Source organism: Oryzias latipes, chromosome 21, assembly GCF_002234675.1.
Source record: "Oryzias latipes chromosome 21, ASM223467v1".
Lineage (NCBI taxonomy): Eukaryota > Metazoa > Chordata > Actinopteri > Beloniformes > Adrianichthyidae > Oryzias > Oryzias latipes.
In genome coordinates this window covers 16,615,526-16,641,727 of record NC_019879.2, presented here as the reverse complement: position 1 = coordinate 16,641,727, position 26,202 = coordinate 16,615,526, and the positions used below count along the sequence as shown (strand labels likewise).

The following is a 26,202-nucleotide window of genomic DNA, read 5'->3' as shown; positions in this document are numbered from 1 at the left end:
AGAAAAGAATACTTGTCTAATATATATACATTCACACATAAATATATAAAATACTAAATGAAGAGTAAAACCAACTGGTAATGACTGTATTTACTCAGACTTTGAATATTTCTATTTACAGACAAAAACCTATACAAGAAAATCTGAAAGTTGTTCTTTTTAGAAGATACTAAAATAAAATGTCAAACAAAAGAGAAAATTCCTCTTCCTTTTAACCAACAGCATAAAGTGTTGCTAGAAATGTATTTTTTAAATGAATTACAACTTTCCAAAAGCAATGTTGTAGAAAGTTCATAATCTTTCTCTGAGACTATGAATTGCCCCAAATCCACATGTTAAAGTAGCTTGATGCCAGCAGCCCATTGTGGCCAAATATGGTTATTGCTTTTATTTTGTATTAAAAGTATTAAGTATGTTAGAGTCAAATGATTTTAGAATTTGTTTTATTAGTTATTTTTTTAGTAACAGTAACCTCAACAAAACGTAGTTTATTTAAGTGTCCTACAAGCATAGGCTACTTACTGTATACTAAAAGTGAGGCTGTGTATTTGAAGTTTATTTTTACTATCTATAAATAGTAAACTTAAAATGTTTCAAATGCAGTCTGAAGTATTCAGTTATACTTCCTACAATACATTAACATGGTTTATAGTAGGCTATACTTGTGCTTATGCCTATAGGCCTACCTATACTACTCAATAAGGCTTTACTTAATAAATAACATGTTCAACTCAACTGTCCTACTTTTTGCTCGGGGTTAGTAAATGCAACACGTTACTTCCTATATCTGTTAATAGAATATTATGTTCTGACAAATTCCTGTCAAAGTGATCTGGATTTTTAAAGCAGGAGGACGCCTAAAGTGACAAATGTAAGGTGAAGTTTAGGATTGTTTACGTTGTTTACTGTTGCGGCTTTTTCTTTACCGAACACGCGGCGCTGCCGGAAGGGGGCGGGGCCTCTGACAGGTGGAGGCTGTCTTTGCGGATAAGTGAGGTTTCTTCCTGAACTAGAGCACATAACAAACACCAGTCTAACGGTAAAGCAGCGCGGGTAACAAAGACACGGTCCACTTTTCCGGCATTGAGAGGTTTCGTCTTACATGTAAGAAGAAGAGAGGTTTCCATCTTGTTTCTCCTTTTAATGATCAGAAGCTCCGCAGCATGAGCCAGTGGAAGCAGATCCAGCAGCTGGAGATGAGGCTTCTGGAGCACGTGGACTACTTATATGATGATAATTTCCCCATGGACATCCGGCAGGGGCTGGCCAGCTGGATCGAGTCCCAGGACTGGTAAGTTTTATTTAATTATTTAATTATTAATTATAAACAAACAAGCCATAGTTTCCATATTCAAGAGGCGTATAGTTGTTAAAAAGTTGTAAAGCAAGCACCACATGAGGAGTACGTTCAGAGATCAGTGAGGTAAGGGTTAATACGAAAACAAAATAGTTCCATTCTCTTAAGAAATGCAATATTAAGCTATCAAATCAATCAGTTAATTCTATTTTTTTAAAGTAAAATAGATTTTCTGTCAGTTTTTAATAAGAATGTAGGATTTTTATAAGTATTTTGGTTCATAAAGTCAAAATATGAAAAACTAATCGATAATTCATCAGAATGGAAAATCAAATTGTGATCTTTTTAAATAAAAAGTTAAAAAGAATAAAAAGTTTACATTTGCCCTGATACATTAAGCTTACATTCAGTTCAGTTCTTTTAACTTTCTGTAAATTTGTATTTTGATGTTTTTTGTAAAGCACCTTGAATTATCTTGACACAAAATGTGCTACACAAATAAACCTACCTTGCCTTAAAATCAAGCAGATACAAGAATGGGACACCAGTTCATTGAGGTTTATAGAAACATGAGAAACTGACAACGAACCCTATAACTGAAAATAAAAACTGTGGAAAAAGCAGAAGAATACATGTTTTCTTTTCAATGTAAATTAAAAATCCTCTTTGTCTCTGAACTTTATTTCCCATATAGAAACAAAAATATTTAAGGTCAAATCATTTCTTAAGGTTGTCTTTTTAAATGATCTTAATCTTAATTATTTAGCATTACTTGAGTTCAGAAAACAACAAGATTTTATAAAGAGCTTTCATCCTTTTTAAGTTTTATTCTCTTAGACACTTTAGTTGTTTCTCACCTTTGTTTTTTGCTGTTGATGCTGTGTTATCTCCATGACAACCGATGCTCCAATATGATAAAAAAAAAAAAAAAACTTTTAAAACCGCATGTTGGTCGGATGAATAACCCAGCAGTTACTCAGAAGCTCAGCAAGTTACAATGGTGTGTTTGGTTGAAAAATGTATTATAAATAAAATATATTATGAAATTGTAATACATTATATTTCCTGGAGATTCTTAGATAATGAGTTGGAAATAAAACACTAAAAACACCATGGAGTAAGACTTTAGCAAAAACAAAGAATACATAAATAGAGTCCAACGAGTTTACAAGTGATGAACAAAACAGGGAGAACTCTTTTCACGCAGGAAAAAACAGTAACCTAGAAAAAATTGCCCACAAAAAAGGTCACCCTTTGAAGCTCTTCTAGACTTTGCCTGTCTGTGTTTTGTTTTCAGTTATCGCCGTTGCTCACTGCAAGAAATATGGACTGTTTTTTTCAAGAAAAGATCGAAAAAGCTTATTTGACCCCTTTTTCTGCCCCCATGTACAACAAGAAAATGTGATAACTACGGTGTTTCTTTCTGCTTGGTCCCACTGTTGCCTGTTCCACGACTTTCCCCTAAACAAATTAAAGATTGTTCTTTGTACATAATTTAAATAATTGCTATACTATTAAATGTAAAGGGCACCAGATGGGCAGCCCAAGTCAAAATAAACCAGGCAAAGCTTAATAGTGATTAATCCAAATAGAGCAGAGGTCACCAACGCCGCCACTCGGCCACTTAAAGCGCCTGCAAGGCCATCTCTAAAAAGGTCATAGATCACGATGTAATTCAATAAGCTCAAAATGTTGCTCAAGATGTTACATTTTCATTCATCAAGTTTTCAAAAACGTATTTTGACAAAAAGATTTATGATTTCCTTGGCTCAAAAAATGTTACGAGCGATTTTTTTTTTTGTACCACCAATACAAGTGTCCCTCCTGATTTTCAAATGTTTGAGTAGATAAATAGAAATAATTCAATGTTTCATGTTTATACAGGTTTTTCTTGTCAATTCTGTTGATCATTGATTATAATTGCAGAAAATAATTACTATTGATATGTGACCACTAGTTATTACTATACTAGTCTGTGTTTTTGCTTTTTGGGAAATTTTCAGTAAACAGGTCCTGTGTAGCCCTTTGTATTACTCAGACCCCAGAAATTAACCCTCATCCTCAAAAAGGTTGCTGATCCCTGCTATAGAGGATGCTTTCTTCTGTTTTCCCCAGCATCACTTTGATTATTTTTCATCCCTTCCCTTCCAGCTGGATCTTTTTTTAAAGCTGCTGCCTTGTCTTTTTAGGGACACAGCCGTCAACGATGAGTCGATGGCGGGGGTGCTGCTCACCAACCTGCTGTCCCAGTTGGAGAAGCTGCGCTCCCAGGAGCAAAACTTCCTGCAGAGGCACAACATGAAAATCATACAACAGCAGCTGCAGGTGCTCGCCCTTTCATCTGTTTTTCAGGAATAGCCGCATACGGCAGATGTTAAAAACACAGCCAGACAGCTTACTTCCTGTTTTTAACTGCATTCTGGAGCCTGGTTGTTTAACTGTAGGCTCATAAAATGCACACAAAACAAAACAAAGCACAACATTGATGCGAAAACTAAACTGAAAACAAAAGAAAACACATGCTTTGAAATAGTCTTAGAGTGCAATTGGCAGAATGTGATGAAGATTCTCCACATGCTCACATGATGGCTAATCGTGTGGGTTGATCAAGCATCACATCAGTAGAAAGGTTCAATCCCACATCAAACTTCCTTCCAGTATTTGCTATAGTCACTAAAAAAACCCACAAGCAGAAGCAGGTCTTTGTGCTAAAAGTGAAAGGGCAAGAAAACGGTGTAACGCCCTCTAGAATGAGACATTAAAGGAGGGTTTCTCCTCTATCTTTATCATCTACCTGGGAGATGTTTCAAATCAAGTCAACACAAAACCACAGAGAGATGAGCCTAATCTTCTGCCAAATTTTACGTTTACTTGTTCCATCTTGAGTTTTAGTCAATGGAAAAAAAAAAACACTTTAAAAAGTGCTGATCTAGCAACTTTGGATCCTCCGGATGTGCAGTTGTGCTCTGAGCAGTGCTCACAAACACGACCACGTTTCTTCTTGAAAAGATTGGTAGCTCTGCAGAAAGTGGCAGTGGAGCTCACACCACTTGCTTCCTGTGCCTCTAATGTACTTTCTGGAGTTGAAGCAAACACCTCTCAGAGGAAGCAGTTACACCTCTGCGGTAGTCAATAGTTTGTGGCTGACTTCTGTTATGTGTGAGTGAAGTTTGCTTTATTCATATATTGTAGCCTTTTCCTTTCTCACTGTAATCCCAGAATATCTTTAAGGGGAAAGCCCTCACTGAGCATATTTTACTTGATCTTTGATCAAGAGATACTTGTGGCACTAAAACTGCATCAGGAAGAGGCAAAAAAAAAAAGAAGTAGATAAACCCGCCAGCAGCACTGCTGTCATTTTTAGCGAAAGTGTAGGTGTGTTTGGCTTTCCGGTAACGCTGATGAACATGTCACTCATGGAGGCGAGTGAAAGTTTCCCTCATCCCTCAGCAGAAATTTCCATCTTAATTGGCATCACTTCATTTCTGTGTTGTTGTCATTTCCAGGGTGGCTCTAACGCACATGTGTCAAACTCAAGGCCCGCGGGTCAAATGTGGCCCGCTATGTCATTTTATGTAGCCCGCGAGAGCAGAAAAGTTTTTAATTTCTTAAAAAAAAATTAAAAAATTGGTGTGTATTTATTCATATCTAGGGGGAATTTGACTTGATATATCGGATTGAAATATTAGGACTTAAACACTGTCTGTATAACCTAACCGGACAGAATCAAATTCAAAAGGATTTATGCTAGAGTAACACGCAAACATATGTTTTCTATGCAACTGCAATTCTCATTTAAAAAGTTATTTGAAAAAATAATGAGTTATTTAACATTAAGGAGTAGTTACATTTATTTTTCATTACATTTAGTTACATGTATAAGTTATATCTGGCCCTTTGAGGACAGCCACTATGCTGATGTGGCCCTCGGTGAAAATGAGTTTGACACCCCTAGGGGGAAAGTCTGTGTGGCTGCTGTCAAAGAGCTGTGGGTAAAAACAAGATGACCCCCTCACTCCCACCTACAATTCTATATTTGTTAGTCTAAAAGCCCTAAATAAACATGTTTGTGGAGTTTGTGTTGTTCATCAGCCTCTGGAGTTAAAAAAAAAATCACTGTTTTTAGAACAATTAAAATTTTTGAAGCCTGAGTGAAAGTAATGGACAAAATAACGATTAGCTTCCCCTTTTTTGAAGGGGTGGGGCTAGGTGAAATGAACTGTGATGACTTGGTATGAGGTTTTTCCTTGAAGGGTGTTTTTCTCGCATCCAAAGTGTCACAAAACGGCGGCATAGCAAATCTAGCAGTTGACAGGGTAAAAAAGGATTGACTATGGAGAATTTTTCAGTAACAATACCTGAAAAGCAAAGTTTGGACCTTTTAAGACCTTCATCTTCTTTTGATCTATTTTTAAAGCATTCCCAGTGGTCTTTTAATTATGATCATGCGGTTTTGAGGCTAAATAATGGGACACTGTTTCTGCAGAGCAGCAGTAGTTCATCAGAAATCTGCCTCCGAGTTGTGGGCGGGACTTTTGCCATGGAGCAACCCCTCCCCCCTTCCCTTCCCTAGTGCTGGGAGCTCGGAGCAGGGAGTTTGTGACCCAACCAGCATCTTTTCCACATTACAAATACAATCTTTTTTAAAAACTACCTTTTATTCAACTGCTTCTGATTCACAGCTATGTAAATATAGAAATATATAGAAATGCAATTTCGAGCTTCAATTTTTTAATAAGTGTCCTCCAACATCAGAAAAATGCCACAAGAACATGTTAGTATCACCAAAAACACAATTTTCACCAGAGTGGGTCTTTAATGCAAAGAAAATATAAGACCTTTGCTTAAATTGTGACCCTTAAAAATGCCTTTTGCGTAAATAACACCTCAGAACCAAAAATCTGCTGATTTTCTTTAATTAAAACTGCAAAATTGTTATTTTAAACTCTCAAAATCAATTCTGCACATTTTAGACTTTTTATAAAATGGGTTATGTTGCAACAGTACCCACCATAACCTGTCCCGTTGTTTACTTTTTCACCATAGCATTGGGCTCTCACTGATAGATGCCAATCTCTGCCGTAAAGCTTTGCAGCTTCCCAAAAGAAGGATTAGTTTGATTGGTCCACAGTTATTTTGGGGAAGTAACCTACCCTTCAGTGGTAACAAAATAGCTGTGCAGTGTGCACACACAAACAAATGTGAAACATTACCTTTTGGATCAGATGAACTACATCTCCTTATGCATGGCTGAGATCATTGTAGAAGCTGAAAACGTATGACTCCTCTGCAGTTCAGAGCTCAAGACTATTCCTAGAAAAGTCAGTTTGGTACAAAATAGACATCATTTCTACATGTTAAATACTCCCAAACTACTGTATATTGTATTTGTAAATAGAAACAGTTAAACTCTTAGAGAATTATCTTCTTTTCTGAGGCTTTTTCTAGTTTGAACATCTGTCTTTATGCACATATATGTGTATGTTTTTTCCAGCTGAAGTACACAGCCAACCCTGCAGTCATGGCCAGAGTTATTGCCACCTGCCTAAAAGAAGAGCAACGCATTCTCTCCAGCGCCTGCATGCAGGAACAGGTTTGTTGCATCGGTTTGTGGTGCACTGCACAATCTACAACTATTCTTGAGAATGATAATTTGAAAAAATAATTTGAATTTGAATTAAAGTAGAAAAGGACTATAGGAAAAGTACTTTCTTTGAATACTTTGCAGTTTAATCAGAATCAGAATCAGAATCAGAAATACTTTATTGATCCCACACGTGGGAAATTTGTTCGTTACCATAACAACAGACAGGAAAAAAGACTAAGAATAATATAAATAAAATAAAAAACAAGAACAAGGAAAATGTTTTATAATTTAAAGAGCTATTTACAAAACAGTGCAGGTAAAGAGATGTGCCAAAGAAATGTGCAAAATAAAGAAAAAGAGAAAAAAAATGTGCAAAGGTTATCTTCTGCATTGTGAGTTATTGAACAGGTTTATAGTATTGGGCAGGAAGGATTTCTGGTACCGGGCAGTTTTGAGCGGAGCTGTCTGAGCCTTCTAGAGAAGGAGCTCCGCTGTTTATCCAGAACAGGGTGGAGAGGATGCTCTGGGTTGTCCATGATGGATAAGATCTTGTTTAGTGACCTCCTCTCCATCACTGCTTCAAAAGTTTCCTGTTTTTAACATACATGTTGTACTTATTGAACTTGAAAAAATTATTCAATTTGAGAAATAACGTAAATTAAGTGTAGTACTCTCAAGTGCGTGTGCTGTCATAGCAGACTAGATGACAAAGATGATCTTTCAAATAAAGAAATATTTACATTTTGTTTTTATATCCACAAAAATGCGTCAATTAAAAATGTGTAAACACACAAAACCCTGTAGACCAAGGCAATTGACTCACACAGATGAAGCATAAATCAGAGTTGGACATCTTTAAAAAATCCAGAACTAAAACACTGACTAGTGAAGGTGTTTCTAACAGGGTCCACTGGAAAAATCACTGCACAACTCTGTGGCATTTGAGCGACAAAAGAACATGGACAACAGAGTGACAATCATCAGAGGCAGTGTCCAGGTAATCAGGCACCTTAACCATTCAAACACATCATCATACATGCAGAACTTAAAACTTTTCTTTTTGCAGCTGATGGACCAGGCTGTGAAATACATTGAAGACATGCAGGATGACTTTGACTTTCGCTACAAAACCCTACAGTCTCGTGGTGAGCTCAATCTACTTATGATATTTTTTTAAAGGAAAGAAAAAATGCACCCTGTATATTGGCTGAAATCCATCTCAATGTGTGCTTTTATTCTGTCTAAGTTTATGTAAATCTGCCCTATTTATATGCTTTTTCTTTTTATATAGAAATGGCTCCGTAGACTAAAGTAGCTCTTAAGGCACAGCATCCTCTAATGTATTTAATTCACTACAAGCTAACCCTATGGGCAGATATCACATTGGGGACCCTTCTCAGGGATTTGCAGATGATTTGAAAATTTGGAGTGGAATTGTCAGAAATCAGCCCATAGATGAATGCTACTGCCTCATGTCCAAAGGGAACTCTAAGCAAACAAATGCAGTCCTAAACAAGAAAAGAATTGAAGTCAATCAATTTAGAGCAATAGATGAACTTCCAGTTATTACTTAACTTGGCATGAATGGAAGAGAAACGGACAAAAGGCATAAAAGGGAGGATTTGGCACCAAGCTAAGAAAACCTATGATAATGCAGCAAATGCAGATGTTAATGAAGAAAACATTCTAGTTAGTACTAAAGCTTAAGTCAGAGATAAGATGAACTAAAACCAAAGTTGACCCAAGACAAGAGTTCAAAACAGGAAAAAAGACACACACTGTAAGCTATTTTTGTAATTTTACTGCCTGTGGTTTTGACAGTAAGGTTCTATAAATTATTTTACACTTACCCGGGATTGTGTTTTAGATTAACAGTCTTACTGTAAAAACACAGATGTGTTTGATGGTTGCAGCTCATTAATGGAAATATTGCCATATTGTACATTTCCAGGGAGACAATTTTACTGAATTTCTGGTTTTCTTCCTTTAAAAATGTAAATGATCAAAATGTATTTTTAATAAAAGTACAGTAATATTCATATCTGTTATATGATGTGTTAAGTACAATTAAAAAATAAGTCAAAAGCATCTTGTGAAACAAATCAAAACTGAATAAAATACTTCATTTTGAAATTATTTTAACATCAAAAATCTTTTCTTTTTTTTCGTGTGAGAATTCTTCTGTTAGGCTTAGTTTAGAACAAAGTATGACTAAGACATTTCCAAAATTAGTTTTTTTATTGGGGAAAACTATTGATCAAATAGAAAAAAGGATTGGATTACATGGGAAATGGGATCAGTTAATGAACCACCAAAGTTTGTAGTTCTGGTGTCGGAAATATCAGCGGTAACCCTTAGATTATTCAATAAAAGGGATGTATTAAGTCAAGCTGTTTGGTTCAACATGGAACAGCACTTACCGCTGATTGAATTCCAACATGGACGCCACATTCGGTTGAAGAGAATCAACTTTCCTTTATATATTTAATTTTCTATGCTCACTATCTAGTTCTCTTGTCACTGGACCTGCACAAAAATACAAATTAGAAAGTTTGATGACAAATGACTAAACCATCTGATTGTGTTTTTTTGACAGATTATGGCAAGTTACTGTATAACTGAGTCTGACCTTGTTTGTTCCTCTTGTTTGTCTTAGAATCATCAGATAGGAACTCTGACATGATGAAACAGGAAGTAACTAGACTACAGGAAATGCTTAACAGGCTTGATTTTAAGAGGAAGGTATGCAGTTGTTGCATTTTTTCAGTGTATGTTTGCAAACCGAGAACGACATGTCAGAAAGCGTCAACATCATGACACATTTCTCCCTTTTCAGGAGGTGCTGTCAAAGATGGACGTGTTGCTCAAAGAAATCGATGACCTGATGACCTCTCAGCTCAACCCTGAGCTGCAAGACTGGAAGCGGAGGCAGCAAATTGCGGCCATAGGAGGTCCTCTTCTTACCGGCTTGGAGCAGCTCCAAAGCTGGTAATGATTTTTAACAACTGTGGTGTGAAAGTTACAGATTTGCCCATGAACCATAGTAACCAACAGCAGTTGGTCATCTTGATAACTCAAAAAGGACAGATGGGATTTACATTTATCTTAAATGAAATCTCACGAAAAACCAAATCCTTCAAATCAAATGTTTCTTGTTTCTTATTATAACAACAGTCATGTTTTTTCCAGGTTTTAATTCAGATTAACAATACATTAGATGGAGATGGTGCAAATTATTGCATTGTACAATAATTTAACAAATGATGGCCAAGAACAAACCACATGCACACTCAACTTAATAGTACCACCAATAGTAGTAGCACTAATAGCTAACATGTAGCCAAAAGAGTAGGAATGACTTGGAAGTAGCTGAATGTCCAAGATTTTAAGCCACACAATGATGAGCATCAGCAAAGAGGATTAACACCAAATTCCTCCAGTCTTTTAACCAGGTGGCCAACTTTAAGAAACGTCTAGCATCTGAAACGTTGAACCTTGTAATTTTCACACCTAGTTATGTTCAACTACATAATTTACCAATTTAAAGTGCAAACTTTTTTTTTAGTAATTATCTTGTTATTCTGTTTTTTTTGTTGTTTTTTACTGTTTTAATAAAAAACGATAGAACAATCATTTCTTGTCCACTGAAATATGCAACAATAAAGGGGTATCAACATTTCTTGACTGGTTTTACTAGTAATATTTTCTAAGAAGAACAATCTGTATAGTTATTGCTCGGTGTCGAGAAGTTGTTATTACCTTAGTCTCTTTGCATCATCTGAATCACCCCGCCAGCAAGGCCAAGTGGGTCCTATATGGCTTAAAAGTGGGCAGAAAATGTGGGCCCTTAATAGGTTTGTCCACAGTTTCTGTGGTGGCACCACTTGTGTTTGCCCACATAGGCTGAAGTGGGCACTCAGTGAACAAAGGCCAATGTGGGCAAACACAAGTGGTGCCACCACAGAAACTGTGGACAAACCTATTAAGGGCCCACATTTTCTGCCCACTTTTAAACCATATGGGACCCACCTGACCTTGCTGACTGGGCAGTATTTTGATTTTTAGCATATTTACTCAAACACACACTTTCTGGTCTTTTTTATTTTCTTTTTATATACAATATATTGACATTAGTAAATACTCTCAATAATAGTTCTGTAAGGTGTGGAGGTGAAACGATGAAGAGAAATATTATTTGTTCTGTTCTAGTTTTTCTCTATTAGGTGAAATAAACATCTAGGATTCTTATACATAACTGCTTTATAATTTGAAGTGTCCGTTTTTTTCCTCAGGTTTACTCTGACAGCACAGAGCCTGTTCCAGACCAAACGGCAGCTGGACAAACTGGGGGAGCTGATTGTTAAGGTTACATATGAGAGTGATCCAATACCGCTACAAAAGCCTCAGCTGGAGGAGAAAGTCAAATACCTTATCTACCATCTCATCAAGAGGTAAAGACAGGAGAAAGTGCTGTTGATGACATTATGTGTAGCATTTGGGGCTGAAAATGCTACAATGGGCTGAAATCAAAATAGATATGACGCAAGTTTAATCATTTGAAATATAACAATTATTTTATTTGTTCATTAGTTATTGTGAGTGATCAATATTATTGTTATATTTCTTAAATGTAGAAAAATGAACGGAAATGAACAAATTAAATTACTTTGTGAAACACAGGTCTAACGTAAAGTTTTTTGATCAGTGAATTCTGCAAAAGTGTCTAATTTCTTATAGGAGTTATTTGTGTTTTTCAGCTCTTTTGTGGTGGAGAAACAGCCGTGCATGCCCACACATCCACAGAAACCCCTCATCATAAAGACTGGAGTACAGTTTACCACCAAAGTCAGGTATTGTTATGTCAAAAAAATCTTTTAATTTAGTTTATTTTAATTTGTTTGTTAATCATGCTTTTTACATTTGGTTAGTAGTAGTTAGTAGAAATCAGCACTGAATAGACATAAGTTTTTTCAACATTCACTTTATCTTCCTTTAACAGACTTTTGGTCAAACTCCCAGAAGTGGACTATCAGCTTAAAGTGAAGACCACATTTGACAAGTACATACTTTGTTTATTTTTTGTTGAAAATTGGTTTTGTAGTTTGCAGAATTTTTTTCTGATTTAAAATTATGACCATAAATTTGTGTTTTGTGTGTCTGCAGGGATCTCCCCCCTGGCAGAGTGTAAGTACAGACCATCTTATAACATACCAGTAATGACCCGCTGTGTTATTGTTAAGCATTAAAGTAACAATAGAGAACAAGGAACCACTCTTGATGATGGAAGCGTGTTTTCATACATACACAAGCTTATTAAATGCATGTTCCGCTAAAGCACTTTATTAAGAGATTTTATTTCAAAATGTATAGAAAGATTTTCATTAAAGTGTTCTGTGTCAATTCAAAACGATAGACTATTTCTTATAATTCTTAGCCAGAAGTCAGTTAAAGTTATTTTTAAATATTATGTTCGTTGTGCAACTTTTGCTGAGTTTCATAACTCATATATGTTGCCAGGATTGCTTTAAAACCAGTTCACCATTCAAATATTCAAATTAAGGAGACTGTTTAATCGTTTTGTTTTTTCTGATACAGCCGAGCAAATGTTTTATTTTTTTTATTGTTTTTGGTGTTTTTTCCCCCTACAGAAGTCGTCAGTTTTTCATCCTGACCAACAACACTAAAGTGATGGACATTGAGGACTATTCAAACGGCTGCCTCTCAGTGGAGTTTAGACATCTGGTAGGACAACATTTAGTGTCACAGTTTTGAAGTCTTTTTCTTTTTTTTTTGTGGAGTGACATTCTGAGCAGCTGAATTTGAGCTTGTGCTTTGCAGCAACTGAAAGAGAAGAAGTACATCAATGGCACAAAGGGGAATGAGGTACAAACTTATTTAACATTCCTGTTACTTCCTTGTGTATCATGTTTTGTTTGCCCTAACAACATGGAAAAGTTTGTTTTTGAGGTAGACATAGATGTTGCTATTGCAGATCACGCTGTTGTATTTTGCAGGGCCTCCTCTCTGTGACAGAGGAACTTCATTCTCTCAGTTTCGAGGCTTGCTTCACAGTTCAGGGTCTTACCATCGACCTGGAGGTCAGCCAGTATTGTTTTGTTTTTTTTCAAAATCTTTTTATTGGTATTGTTGTTTATGAAGGTTGATTTGTTTTTATCATTTTCCCAGACATGCTCTTTGCCTTTAGTGGTGATTTCTAATGTCAGCCAGCTGCCAGGCGGTTGGGCCTCAGTTATGTGGTACAACCTCTTGACGGATGACCCTAGGGTGAGAATAACTCCTCCTATAAAAGTCTTTGTATCTAAAAGGAAGCATGTTTAATAGTTTAATTGGTTCAGTTGAAACAGTGACGTATTGAAGTAAAGCTTCACTGTTAATCCTAAAAAATACATTTTCTTCTTGTTTTTTTTCTTTAATTAATTTGACTGAAAAAGATTCAAAGAAAATATTTTGAGAGACCAACAGACTCAAAAACAACAATTAATATTCTTCAGTAATACCTCCATATTCCTGCATAGAACTTAGGGTTTTTTGGTAACCCGCCTCGGGCCAACTGGAGCCAGCTCTCTGAGGTCCTCAGCTGGCAGTTCTCCACTTTTGCAGGACGAGGTCTCAACAAAGAACAGCTGTCCATGCTGGGAGAAAAACTTTTGGGTATGTTCTTCTTTGTTTATACCTTAAACGAAGACTGTAAAAAAGGTATAATAGTACACGAAAAAATAAACTGTATTTAAGGGTTCTTTAAACTAGCGAAGGTAGTTATGAGAACAGAATGTGTATATTTACTCATACATATACCTCATACATATACCGGTGTATACATATACATATTATTTTTTTTTACAAGAGTGTCTTAAGCAGACTAATAAAAGTCGGCTAATTTGGAAAAAAAAATGGTGTTGTCTTTCTTTAATGTTCCTCCAGGTCAGCATGTTTCCTGTGGAGACTTTCAGATTTCTTGGTCAAGGTTTTCAAAGGTCTGTGATTCCATACTTTGCCATGCAGTCCGTTTTAATTAGTCGAGGACATAGCCAGTAGTGTTGATGCTTGTTACATTTTTTTCTCTAACTGGATTGTGAATGGGGGACAAAACTACAGCAGACTAAAGATGGGATGACAAGAGTTTTAAGATTTGAATGTATCAACTTATACACAGAATTGAAAAAACAAAAGCAAAACCAAGACTGTGACATGACTAAAAAACTGAAAACAATTGGAAAACTAATGAGCGGTAAATAAGTTGTGACTGGTTGAAACTAAAACCTGATTGTGATCCGTCCAAATATCCATTTCCAAATGGAAAAATAGCCACAAGTATTTGAATGCTTATAATTAAAAAGGGCATTTGAGTCCAGCAAAGTGAGAAAAGAAAAAGGGTCTGGTGCTTTGTGTAATATCTCCAGACCCATCTTTTCTGAAAGGAATCATGAATATCCTGTCCCAAAACTGAACTATTATCATTAAAGTGGGATGAATATTCATAAAGCTGAATTATTAAGTAAATTCCTGTTTATAATCCAACAGGTGAAGTTAAGGATGAATTTAATAATCAGGGGGAAAATGATATGTTGTATAAAACTGTACTCTGTTCTTTCTAATGCAACAACACATTTATTGCTGTCTTGAAATTCATTTTTTATATGTTTTGGATTACCTAGTTCTTAAGTGCACTTTTTGTTGACCATATTTGTACTTTATGGATACAATGACATCATATCAATTTCCTGTCACATAGTTTGTTGGAAAGGTTGAATTAAAACCTTCAAATGTTTGAATCGCTTATTTCTCCTTTGGCCAATCACATCAAAAGAGTCGGGGGGTTGAAAAAAAGCATAGAAGAAAAATGAAGGGATTTTTTTCAATACCTTAAAAGAACATATTCAGACAGAAAACTAACCTTAATGGCAAAAATCCTTAAATTCCTGATTCCTGATCATAAAGCTCTTGAAACAACCCCCCCTCCCAAAAAAAAATAAATAAAAAAGAAACTGCCTGAACTTTTCTATGTAATGTCTTCTCTTTAAGGAAAACATTCCTGGAAAGCCCTTCAGTTTTTGGATGTGGCTAGACTCAATCCTGGAGCTCATCAAGAAGCACCTGCTGCCAGTCTGGAATGAGAAGTGGGTCATAATCTCAGTTGTTACATCTCATACAGTTGTAATCTCTTCAACAAAGAAAATGTGAAATTTGAGCAACTTTAGCAGAGGCGGACTTACCAGTAGACAAAGGTAGGCAATCGCCTGGGGCCCCAAACTTTCTAGGGGCCCCGAGCTGAGCATTTAAATTCATGTAAAGTAAAAATACAAAAACCGGCTGCCACTTTTGTTCATGATGGGCTAATAAGTTAAACTAGAACTCTTGTAGTGTTTAAATATTTGTGGGTTTTTTCCACTTAATTTTTTTTATTATTTTTAATATTTGAGCAAAACATCAGTGGTTTTTAGTAAATATAGGAGTCCAGTATTTCATGGTTTTCTCTGACTAACTGCAAACATGTAATTTTTAATGTTTTAATTTTTAATGTCATTAAAAATGTAGTAAAGGTAGACTTCTAATCAAATCAGGAATTAATAAATGATGGTCTATTTAATTACTGCTAATTAATAACTGATTAATATTTTGGGTGATTTTTGTTGGGTCTGGTGGTTTTTAGATGACTTTTAGGCTGGAAAACCATGATTCTATCTGGCAACAATGGCAGAGATAAAAATGATGATTCAAAGCAATTTTTAAAAAGTGGTCAGACGAAGCATTTTGATCTTAGGGGCTGTGAAAAGTGGAAAAAGCAAAGAGAAAGCAATACATTTGTTTCCATACTTATCGTCATTTCATTTCTTACCAGGAAGTGAGTGATTAAAAAATTAGTTCATCTAATAAATGTAATTTTTTTCCAAATTAAAAGGTCACAGAGAAGGAAAAGGAGTAATAATGTCTATATAATAGAAAATACATTTTGTAAACATTTAAATTTTATGTCAGTTTTTTGGAATGTTTTTTGGATTCTTGACATTGACGTTGTCTAAAAATGGACCAGTAAGGAAGTTATTTGATGTTTTACCCAAAAGGGAGGGATTGAAAAAAATTAATAATAATACAACAACCGCAGAGGGTCCCATTTAATTGTTCGCCTGGGCACCCCAAACAGCTACGGTAAGTCCCTCACTGATCTTTGGAGTTATTTAATGTTTTGTTGCACTCTTTATTCAGTTCTTAATAATTAGTCATTAGAGAACTGCAACAAAAAGAATCAATTAGAAAAGGGGCAAAAAAAATCACAATGTAACCCAGACTTTTCTTTAAAACGTTTGAGATTTTTTATGATTACGAAATTAGTAACCCCTTTATTGAAAAAAATGGTCAGCTTTTTTTATTTGCAGCAGTGGGAGCACTCTGACCTATGGTGAGAAAAAGACTAAAGCAGGTACAAAAAGATCTGAGACAAAGAATTCAATGTTTCCCTCTTATCCTTTGTTCGTACAGCTACATCATGGGCTTTGTGAGTAAAGAGATGGAGCGTGCCCTGCTGAAGGACAGAGAGCCTGGAACCTTCCTGCTGCGCTTCAGTGAGAGCCACCTTGGCGGGATAACATTCACCTGGGTGGAGCACAGTGACAGTGGTAAGGTCTTCATCACTACAACTGAATTTTAAACCTTTTCCAGGTAATTAATCATCCTGTAGAAATAATGTAGATGGTTTAAATGCATTCAATCATAATAATCCTTATTATTTCCAGGCAAACACTGCTGTCCACAGAGAAGCCTTTTTTTAAATGCTTTCTGTAAAATTATACAACAGGTGAAGTGAAGTTCAACTCCGTGGAGCCATACACTAAAAACAGGCTCAGTGCTCTCCCGTTTGCCGACATTATTCGAGACTACAAAGTGATTTCAGATGGCGTGGTCCCCGAAAACCCGCTTAAGTTCCTCTACCCAGACATTCCTAAAGACGAAGCATTTGGACGCCTCTACAACAGCCAGCCAAGCAAAGGCAAGACCTAAACAATTATATTTAAGCTTGTTGAGTGTTTAAAATGAAGGAAACCACTATTAAAAATGTATGTCTCCTAAATTTTCAGTGCACCCATACATACCATCTACCCTCATTCCCATCTCTGAATTGCGGTGAGTTCTGCACTATTTTTCCTAAAAATGTGTCTTATGAGAAAAATGGAGACAAATTTTAAGTTTTTAGTATGTAATTGTGTCGGGGTTAGATGTAAAACCCTGGTCACACACGCTCAGAAGTGAACAAAAATAATCAAACTTTTTTTATTTCCATCAACTACTGTTGCTTCAGTAGTTCTTCTGTTCTGGTTTTACATCAAGACTGTGTAGTTAGAAGTATTTTTACAGTCCTACCACCTGAGATGCATATATTGTCAGTTTACTGGCAGGTTTATAACAGAATTTTGTCAAATGTTGAAGTTTTATGTGATCACAAAAGCCCATATTTGCTGTAAATTATTTTTTGTAGTTTGTCATTTTACTTCTAAAACCTAAAATCAGGGATGAAAAGAACGTTTGTCAACTCTATTGATTTCCCCCCCCCCTATTTTTTTTATCACACACCTCATGATTTATGCAGTGTGTCAGGGTTATGCCTTTTTCCTTAATAAAGAGGAGAAGCACACAGGAGATGAAAACTTTTGCTAGACTTCTGCAGAAGGAGAATCGGTCTGTGACAGCGCGAACTGTCCCAGAGGAGTTCTGCCTTCCCAGTGTATCTAGTCTCTTTTTATTGAAAACTGAAGGTTGCAGACATGAACGTAGGTAATTCAATCAGGAACAACGGGAACATCATATTCTTCTATAATCAGAACTTTTCAGGTCATTGTTTCTTACTGAAAAATAGAACTGAGACAATCATATTGTGGTGATTATAGCGTGTAAGTAAATGATAATTACATAACGCTAACAGCCCTCCCTTTTTATCATTTCCAACACGTCATATGTTTTTCCCTTTCGGGGTCACGGGGCTGCCGGAGCCTATCCCAGCCATTTGTGGGCGAAGGCAGGGGACGCCCTGGACAGTTCGCCAGTCTGTCAGTCTGTAGAATGTCCTCAATCACACACCCATTCACTCTCACACTCACAGGGACAATTTAGATTAACCAATTAACCTATGAAGAATGTTTTTGGATGGTGGGAGGAAGCTGGAGACCCTGGAGAAAACCCACGCATGCACGGGGAGAACATGCAAACTCCACACAGAAAGGTACCCCATTGATGTTCTGTTTCAGGTCCCCCAGCCGGGACTTGAACCAGGGGCCTTCTTGCCGTGAGGCAAGAGCGCTAACCACTGCGCCACCGTGCAGCACGTCATAAGTAAACACAATTAAATGGAAGGTACAAACATGAAACATGGTTATTTAATCATAAGAATAAGGCATCAAAACATAATTTCACCACTTGCTTTAGGCACTTTCAGTGAGAGATTCAGACGATGCCTCTGAAGTAGGACTATTCACACGGGGAGGGGTCCTCTTCAGCTTGTTGGACAAGCTGGTAACGGATGAAAGCCTGTGTGGTGGCCTTTGTGATCATGGACATGACACAAGGCAGAGTGCATGTTGTAAAAAGTCAAAAACAGGCACAATAATCAAAAACAGGGGTCAATAATTTCAACACAGTTTAGAATATTTGTCAGTTTCTTTGCATATGCTTAAAATATGCTTGCATATGCTTTTAAGCCCGTCTGTTTCCTGACTATGGACTTCAAGTAAAATGTAAAAGCAAACGTTTAAAATGGGCTTTAATCTTAATATTCTTTATTTGATCATTTGAATTAATTAAAAGAGCGGTTTTAATTGCTATAAGTCAGCAAGTATTAAAGAATTCTGTGTGAAAATGTTACAATGAATCACTCTTCAGTTACATTTAGACAAAAATTTTCATTGCTAGTTATTGCAGAACTCTAACATCGTATTTGATGTTTTTCCCTGTTTGCTGTTTATAGTTCGAATGCAAGCACCACACCCACTATGTGTCGGTCTCCTGAGCCACCGATGACGCCTGGGGAGTTTGACATGCTAAACGAGCAGCTGTGCTTTGACATTGACACCGTAAGTTTACTCTCTCTACCTATTTATCAAACTTTTTACTGAACTAATCCAACTATAAAGGATTGTTTGTGATTTCAAAGCCAATTTTAAAAAAAAAATTGATCTATTTGTTTTTTTTTCAACTAACGGTTTTTTGACTTATTCATAAAGACATTATCTTGAAACGAATATCTCAGACTAATTGTCGTTTTGTTTCCAGATGAGCTCTCCCTATTCTGAGTAAAGGGAGAAATTCAACATTCTAACCAGCAGTGCTTTTATACCCTGACTCAACACCGCTTGGCTCCATTCTAATAATACAAAAAAAATCATCCTGCTTTTCGTTGAAATTGTCCTTTTCATTTCAGTATGTGTTTTAAATGTTCTTATTGTTTTTTTTTAAACCAATGTATGTTGATGAATAAAATGTTAATGCCATTTTTTAATCATTTGTGTTTTGTGGATCTTTTTACATTATATTAAAGACATTGTCAGTAGTTTGACACCATCTATTTCCCACTGAAGCTGGTTGATATGTTTGCTCTTTGATGTCAGTACCCATTGGAAAAACTTGCCTGTCACCTACTGGCCATGAATTTAAGCACTTAGCCATCACAACAAAGGTTTGGAGCTTTTATTTTGAAATCAGCCAAAGACAAGGCACCTACAAGTAACAAATGCTGTCTTGATATGAGACAAAAACCAGAAGACTGAACAACACTTCTGGAGAACCACGTGATTCTCTATAAGTAGGTGGGGAATGAGCCTAGACTGGTTGGACCTGTTCCTTCATCCTTTCCTCCTCAAACGTATTGTCTCTAATTCAAGATTAACAATAAATAGTGTAAAAACATGTTGCAGATGTTTATTAGTATAAGTGGAATAGATTGCAAACCTAATAAAAATAAAATTTCTTGCAGAAAGGCAAATATGTTCAGAATGTGAACCTCAAAGTTTTGGTCAAGTACGCCATCAGTTTTCCATTAGGGAGAATAGATTTGGTATTTGAAATATTTGAATTGGTTCTTAAAAGTGAGAATAATCTGAAAAGTTCTTTCAAATGGAAATCCCCACTTTGACAGTTGGCAGGGTTCTGCTGTAAGTAATGCCTTTTACATCTCATGAATTCCCACATCCCCTACATATGAAGTTTGAAAATAATTCTTAGGTGAAACATTTCATATTGACCACTTATGTTACCCTAGAAAGAAATGTAAGCTGTCTTAAGAAAGGGAAAAGTGTGTACCATAGTTGTCAGGTTTTCGAACATCATCCCATTGTTTGCGATTACAAACCCCTTGAAATATTCAAATCAAAATTCAAATTCAACTTTATTTATATAGCGCTTTTCATGCTTCATAGCATCTCAAAGTGCTTCCCAAAGAAAGAATAAAACAAATAAGATATATATATATATATATATATATATATATATATATATATTAGTTAAAATAATAAACAAAGTAAAAAGAGTGTAATAATAAAAAAAATAAATGCAAATAATAATAAAATAAATGAATTAATAAAAACACACAAAAACCCAACACATACACATCCCTCCAAAACAAAATTAGCTGTTAAAATTTTATAAAATCAAATAAAAACATGTGGATAAGTACAAACTATGTAAAAGCTTTACTAAAAAGATGTGTCTTAAGTTTTTTCTTAAAAACCTCCACAGTGGCTGAAGCCCTCACGTCCTCAGGCAGGCTGTTCCACTGGCGAGGCCCACAGTGCTGAAAGGAGGCCTCGCCGTGGGTTTTAGTTCTGACCTTTGGGACCACCAGCAGACCTGCACCTGTGGACCTGAGGGCTCTGGGAGGGTCATACACTAAAAGTAGATCTGATAAAAATGAGGGTCCAGTTCCATGTAAACTTTTATAAACTAATAAAAGAACCTTAAAATCGATCCTGAATCTGACTGGGAGCCAGTGCAAAGACTTCAAAATTGGAGTAATGTGCTCCTTCTTTCTGGTTCTGGTTAAAAGGCGTGCAGCTGAGTTTTGAACAAGCTGCAGCCGGTTTATAGTATTTCTCTTAGAACCAGAAAGAAGAGCATTACAATAGTCTATCCTAGAAGTTATAAAAGCATGGATTAATATTTCAGCACTGGCTTGTGAGAGAAAGGGTCTCACTCGGGCAATATTTCTAAGATGATAAAATGCAGTCTTTGTAACTTGGTTTGCGTGGGCTTCAAAGTTAAGATCTGCATCTAAAATCACACCGAGGTTTTTTACTTTATTGCACACATTCAGATTAAAAGTTGATAAATAGGATTGGACCCTTTCTCTCTCAGCTTCAGGACCAACAATTAAAATGTCAGTCTTGTCTTGATTGAGCTTTAAGAAGTTCTCTCCCATCCATGTTTCAATATCTAAAACACAACTTAAAAGGTCATCAATGGGTCCCATGTCATCAGGAGACACAGCCACATATAACTGGGTGTCATCAGCATAACTATGAAAGTTTATGCTATGTCTCCTGATGACATCACCTAGCGGCAACATGTAGAGGTTAAAAAGTGTGGGGCCAAGGACCGAACCTTGTGGCACACCACATGTCAGTCCGTGCCTCCCAGATGATGCATCATTTACACTAACAATAAAATCTCTTCCTGTGAGGTAGGATTCAAACCAGCTGTACACAGTTCCAGTGATCCCAACCATGTCATGCAGTCTGTTTAGAAGAATGGAGTGGTCAAGTGTGTCGAAGGCTGCACTCAGGTCCAGCAATACTAAAACAGATGTTTTCTTTTCATCAAAATTGGACCTGAGATCATTTATAACCAGAGCGCCGTCTCTGTGGAGTGATGCGATCTAAAACCAGACTGAAATTTTTCTAAAATATTATTTTTATTAATAAAATCATTTAGTTGGATAAAAACTAGTTTTTCTAAAATGTTACTTAAAAATGGCAGGTTTGACACTGGTCGGTAATTATCTAGATTTGAAACATCTAAACCGCTCTTCTTCAGAGTGGGTCTCACTATAGCAGTCTTTAAGGATGTGGGAAAGATCCCAGTCTAAAGAGAGCGATTGACGATGTTCAGGAGTTCCTCCTCACAGGATGAAGACACAGACTTAAAAAGAGAGGTGCGGATGGGATCCAGAGAACAGGTTTTACTCTTAAGTTGGGAAATCACTTTATGAAGCTTTGCAGCATCAATCAAGACAACACTCTCTAGTGTGTTCTTAAAAGGCAAACAGAATGCTACAGACTGAACTGTTAGTGGTCGTTGGGTAATATTAAATCTAATGTTATTTATCTTATGAGTGAAGTGGACCGCAAACTCTTCACATTTTAAACTGCTAAAAGTAGAATATGGGCTGGAAGAGATCGGATTGATTACTCTGTCAATGGTGGAAAAAAGAATCTTTGGATTAGAAAAATTGTCAGCTATTAATTTTGAATAGTATTCCTGCTTTGAATGTTTAATAAATTTTTTGTATTGGGTTAGTTTCTCCTTAAAGATTTGGTAATGAATTGTTAGTTTTGTTTTGCGCCAATTTCGTTCAGCAACCCAACAGATTTTCTTAAGTCTCTTGGTTTCCTCTGTTCTCCAAGGAGGGGGTGCTTTGGCTTTGACCGTTTTTATTTTTAAGGGAGCGACTTTGTCCATTATTGATATGAGCTTGTTATTGAATTTTTGGACAGATAAATCAACAGACAAACTCAGAGTGTTTGGTTGGTTGTGTTCCAGATGTGAGGTGAAGTTTGCAGCCACTTCAGGGTGTAGACAACGCCTTCTAACAGTTCTCTTTGGAAGTCTTTGGGTGACAGAGCCATTGATAGTAAAAAACACACACGAGTGATCTGAAATACCAACATCCACAACAGAGGTCACAGTGGCCATCAGGCCACAAGTGATTAAAAGATCCAGTGTGTGACCCCTGTTGTGGGTGGGAACACTGACATGCTGAGTAAAATCCATTGTTGCTAAAGTGTTTAAAAACTCTTGGACATATGGGTCCGATGGGTTGTCCACATGCAGGTTAAAATCACCCAAAATAATTATTCTACTAAAATTTAAGTGTATAATTGAAAGCAGCTCTGCAAAGTCAGAATTAAAAGATGAGTTACACTTCGGGGGTCTATACACTATCAAACACAACACAGTGGGATTATTAAAAACAATGGCCTGGTATTCAAAAGATGTGTATTCATGAAACAATTTTTCTGTAAAACTAATAAAAGCAGACAGGATAGCAGCAATTCCCCCACCCCTACCCTGTTTTCTGTCTTTGCTTGTGAAGTAAAAAAGGGGTGGAGTCGCTTCAGACAGGGAACCAGTAGAACCACAATTCCAAGTCTCTGTTAAAAACAGGCCATTTAGGTTATGATCTAAAATTAAGTCGTGGATAAGAAATGATTTGTTTGATAGTGAGCGTACATTTAAAAGTGCCAGATTCAATTCAAGCAGATTATTGTTTTCAGGTTTATGAAGGGTATTCAAATTTTGGATATGGATTGCTTTTAGGTTTTTATAAATCCTGTTAGAAGTTTTTAATTGAGTTGTAGATCGGTTTGTTATTATAGTTTGTATGGGAAGCGTGGCAGGTGTTATTGGGGGTTTGGATAATAACCCATGAAGGGGGCCTAGGGGAAGAACAGAGATTTGGTGTGATCCGGGTTCAGGGTCTGGAGAAGGTAAGGAAGCTGGCAGTCAATCCTCTTTCAAACAATGAACAGTATGTTGAATGTTAGCTGTTAAAATACTGTTACCAAGTAGACTAGGGTGAAGTCCATCTGGTCTGTAAAAAGAGGGGCGATTCCAGAAAAGGTTAAAATTGTCAATAAAACCAAACCTGTGCGTATGGGAGGTGGACAGCAGCCAGGTGTGGAGGGAGAGGATCCTGCTAAAACGTGTAGATCCTCTAGTAAGTGTGGGAATAGGTCCGGAAATAAAAACATATTTCCCAGTATTGGATAAAAGAGTGAAAAGTTCCCTAAATTCCCTTTTGTGATTTCGGATTGTTGGAGTGTTGTGTCATTGGTTCCAATGTGAACTATAATCCGAATGACACTGGTTGGGAGGGAAAACAGAACATCAGGAAGCTCTTGAAGAAGATCCTTCACCTTGGCCCCAGGGAAGCATCTGGTAATGGCATTGATGTACCTTATATTCCTGATTATAGAGTCACCAACAATCAGGGTGGTTGGGGGAATAGTGGTTGGGGGTGAGAGGAACGAGCCTCAGCCGGAGCAGTCACTCCCTCCTGGTCCTTTGCTTTTGCTCCTGGGGCTGGGGGCACAGTTCCGGGCTGGACCAATGGTGGCTGGTCCCGGAGGCCAACAGACCGCCTGGCCACCGCATCCTGAAGGAGCTTGATCCTCCGGTGGGCAGGGGCAGTGTCACCACTTGATGTCTGGGATGTTTTTGTGGATTGTTCCCTCATCCTGGCACTGGAAGAGGTGGATGGAGCAGCTGTCTTTGGCCCCCCATTATCATTGCTCTTTGCACCATTAAGGGGGGCCGACGTCAGTACCAACGTAGGGGGAGATGGATCATGTTGCACACCAGGCCCCCCAGGAGTAGAGATGGCCGCCTCGTCTTCCGCCAGCACATCAAACTGGTTGGACAATGCAAGATGGGGAGGCGATGTCTGCCTTATCTGGGATCTCCTTGTGCCTCTGACAACCACTTCAGTCCAGGATGGATGATTCCTTGGTGTGGAGCAGGAAAAAGGCCGAGCACATTCTGCAGAGTCCATAGGAAGAGTGTCCTGGGCAGCCGACAGTTCAAGGATCACTCTCGACTGTTTGGAAGCTACTCCAAAAGCGCTTTCAAGGAGTGTTTCCTTTACTTTTAGCTCTGCAGTTAGTTTATGTATTTGTTCCTTTAGCTTTGCAATAGTTAGGTTTGTTTGGTTACAGGTGCAATTTAAGCTAGCCATCTCACCATTCGCAGAAAAAAAAATTGCTATTTTTATTTAGGCTAAAAGATGTAGAAGACCAGACTTTTGTACTGTGGTTTGACTGTCTTCATCCAATAACCTGTTGATCAAGAGATCAAAATCCCAATATAGAAATAAAATATGTACAGTAGGGTGGTCCTTCCAGAGGGCTACATTTTCAAATTAATATTTTTTCAGCTCCAAGCCCTTAAGTTTGTTGGAATAGCTGAAAAAACTCTCCTTGTAAATGTTTTTTCCAATTCCAACAACATTTACCCATCCCTCAATGAGACTGAAGTTTAGTCTTCTCTCATCACAATTACAGCCTACCCCTACACCCCATATGGCTTGAACTTAGCTACGGCAGCCCTAAAGAAGTTCAAAGGGCATCTGTGGTATCTCTCACAGGAGTTTGTTGCTCCAGCACTTTTTGATCCCCTCATCACAGTGGAGGAAACGAGGCTAATCCTCACCTCACTTCATGCCTCAGTGGGAGATGAATCTCCAGAGAAGCGCCCAACGCTCCCAACCCAAGCAATGTCTGAACTCCAGTTGAAAGACCTGGCAACAACCAACACACGACAATTCTTCCAGAAGCTGAGTTTGGAAGATGGCTTTCTAGACACTGATGCTATGTACGGTCACATTTATAGAAATAGCTACATTTATTTGGCTGCCTTCAAGAAACTTTGATTTTTCAAATTGAAGATTTAATAGGGATTTAAAGCAGAGCTGTGTATTGAATAGCAAAAATTTTTACGAGTGCTAGTTACATCACATCTATACAGTTTTTCTCCTTTTGAGAAAATGTTTCTTACTTTGAAAGCATGGGATGACTAAGTTTGTGTATACTTTTGATCTCATGGATAAACAACTAAGCCATTTTTTACTACAGGAGAACTTATGATTCTTAAAGAACAGGAAAGGAAACATTTTTCATCTTTGGTTCTCAGACTCAGATTCTTTATCTATTTGAAGCATTGCCAGCTCTCTTTTGATTGTGATGGTGTCGTTTTTAGGCTAAATCAAAAAGCCTGTGTTGTTTTCTAGGATGTCGTTTCTGCAGAGCAGCAGGAGTTCATCAATAATTCACCTCTAAATTGTGGGCAGGACTGTTGGCACAGTGTAGCCTCCCTACACTTGTCATCGTCCCTTTGTCTACATGCTCTACCGCTAGTTTTCAGCCCCTCACAACCCCAACCAAACATTAGTGAGCAATCTTGCAGCTGTCCAGGCGTGCAGTTTTGAGCCAAATACTAGCTCATACAAAGAAAACAAAGACAGACTCTGATCTATTTATCTGCAGGTGTATGCATCGGAATGGAGTGGAGCAGGGAGCTCGTGGCCTGGTGGTTGTGTTTTCTA

At 37.2% G+C, this 26,202-nt stretch overlaps 1 protein-coding gene across 3 annotated transcripts; it reads left to right on the top strand.

The window, feature by feature from the left end:
* Positions 1-968: 968 nt before the first annotated feature.
* LOC101161521 (signal transducer and activator of transcription 4) lies at positions 969-19,381 on the top strand. Of its 3 annotated transcripts, none has more exons than XM_023950866.1 (24): positions 969-1,039; positions 1,152-1,291; positions 3,487-3,622; positions 6,792-6,890; positions 7,789-7,881; positions 7,951-8,029; positions 9,541-9,626; positions 9,721-9,872; positions 11,177-11,335; positions 11,642-11,734; positions 11,884-11,943; positions 12,048-12,068; positions 12,533-12,626; positions 12,723-12,767; positions 12,899-12,982; positions 13,071-13,169; positions 13,421-13,556; positions 13,827-13,879; positions 14,928-15,022; positions 16,383-16,519; positions 16,699-16,890; positions 16,979-17,024; positions 18,859-18,964; positions 19,164-19,381. In XM_023950866.1, the coding sequence occupies exons 2-24, from the start codon at positions 1,164-1,166 to the stop codon at positions 19,185-19,187; spliced, it is 2,217 nt and encodes a 738-aa protein (XP_023806634.1). In that variant the 5' UTR covers positions 969-1,039; positions 1,152-1,163; the 3' UTR covers positions 19,188-19,381. The 3 variants fall into 3 exon arrangements, with proteins under 3 accessions (XP_023806634.1, XP_023806633.1, XP_023806632.1); XM_023950865.1 differs by having other exon boundaries at positions 971-1,053; XM_023950864.1 differs by having other exon boundaries at positions 1,004-1,291.
* Positions 19,382-26,202: the final 6,821 nt, after the last annotated feature.

Excerpts from the sequence above, each read along its gene's own strand:
- LOC101161521 (XM_023950866.1), top strand. The coding sequence starts at position 1,164 with ATGAGCCAGTGGAAGCAGATCCAGCAGCTGGAGATGAGGCTTCTGGAG. Across the intron at positions 12,069-12,532 it reads GATCTCCCCCCTGGCAGAGT|AAGTCGTCAGTTTTTCATCC; the intron begins GTAAGTACAGAC and ends TTCCCCCTACAG. Across the intron at positions 16,891-16,978 it reads CAACAGCCAGCCAAGCAAAG|TGCACCCATACATACCATCT; the intron begins GCAAGACCTAAA and ends CTAAATTTTCAG.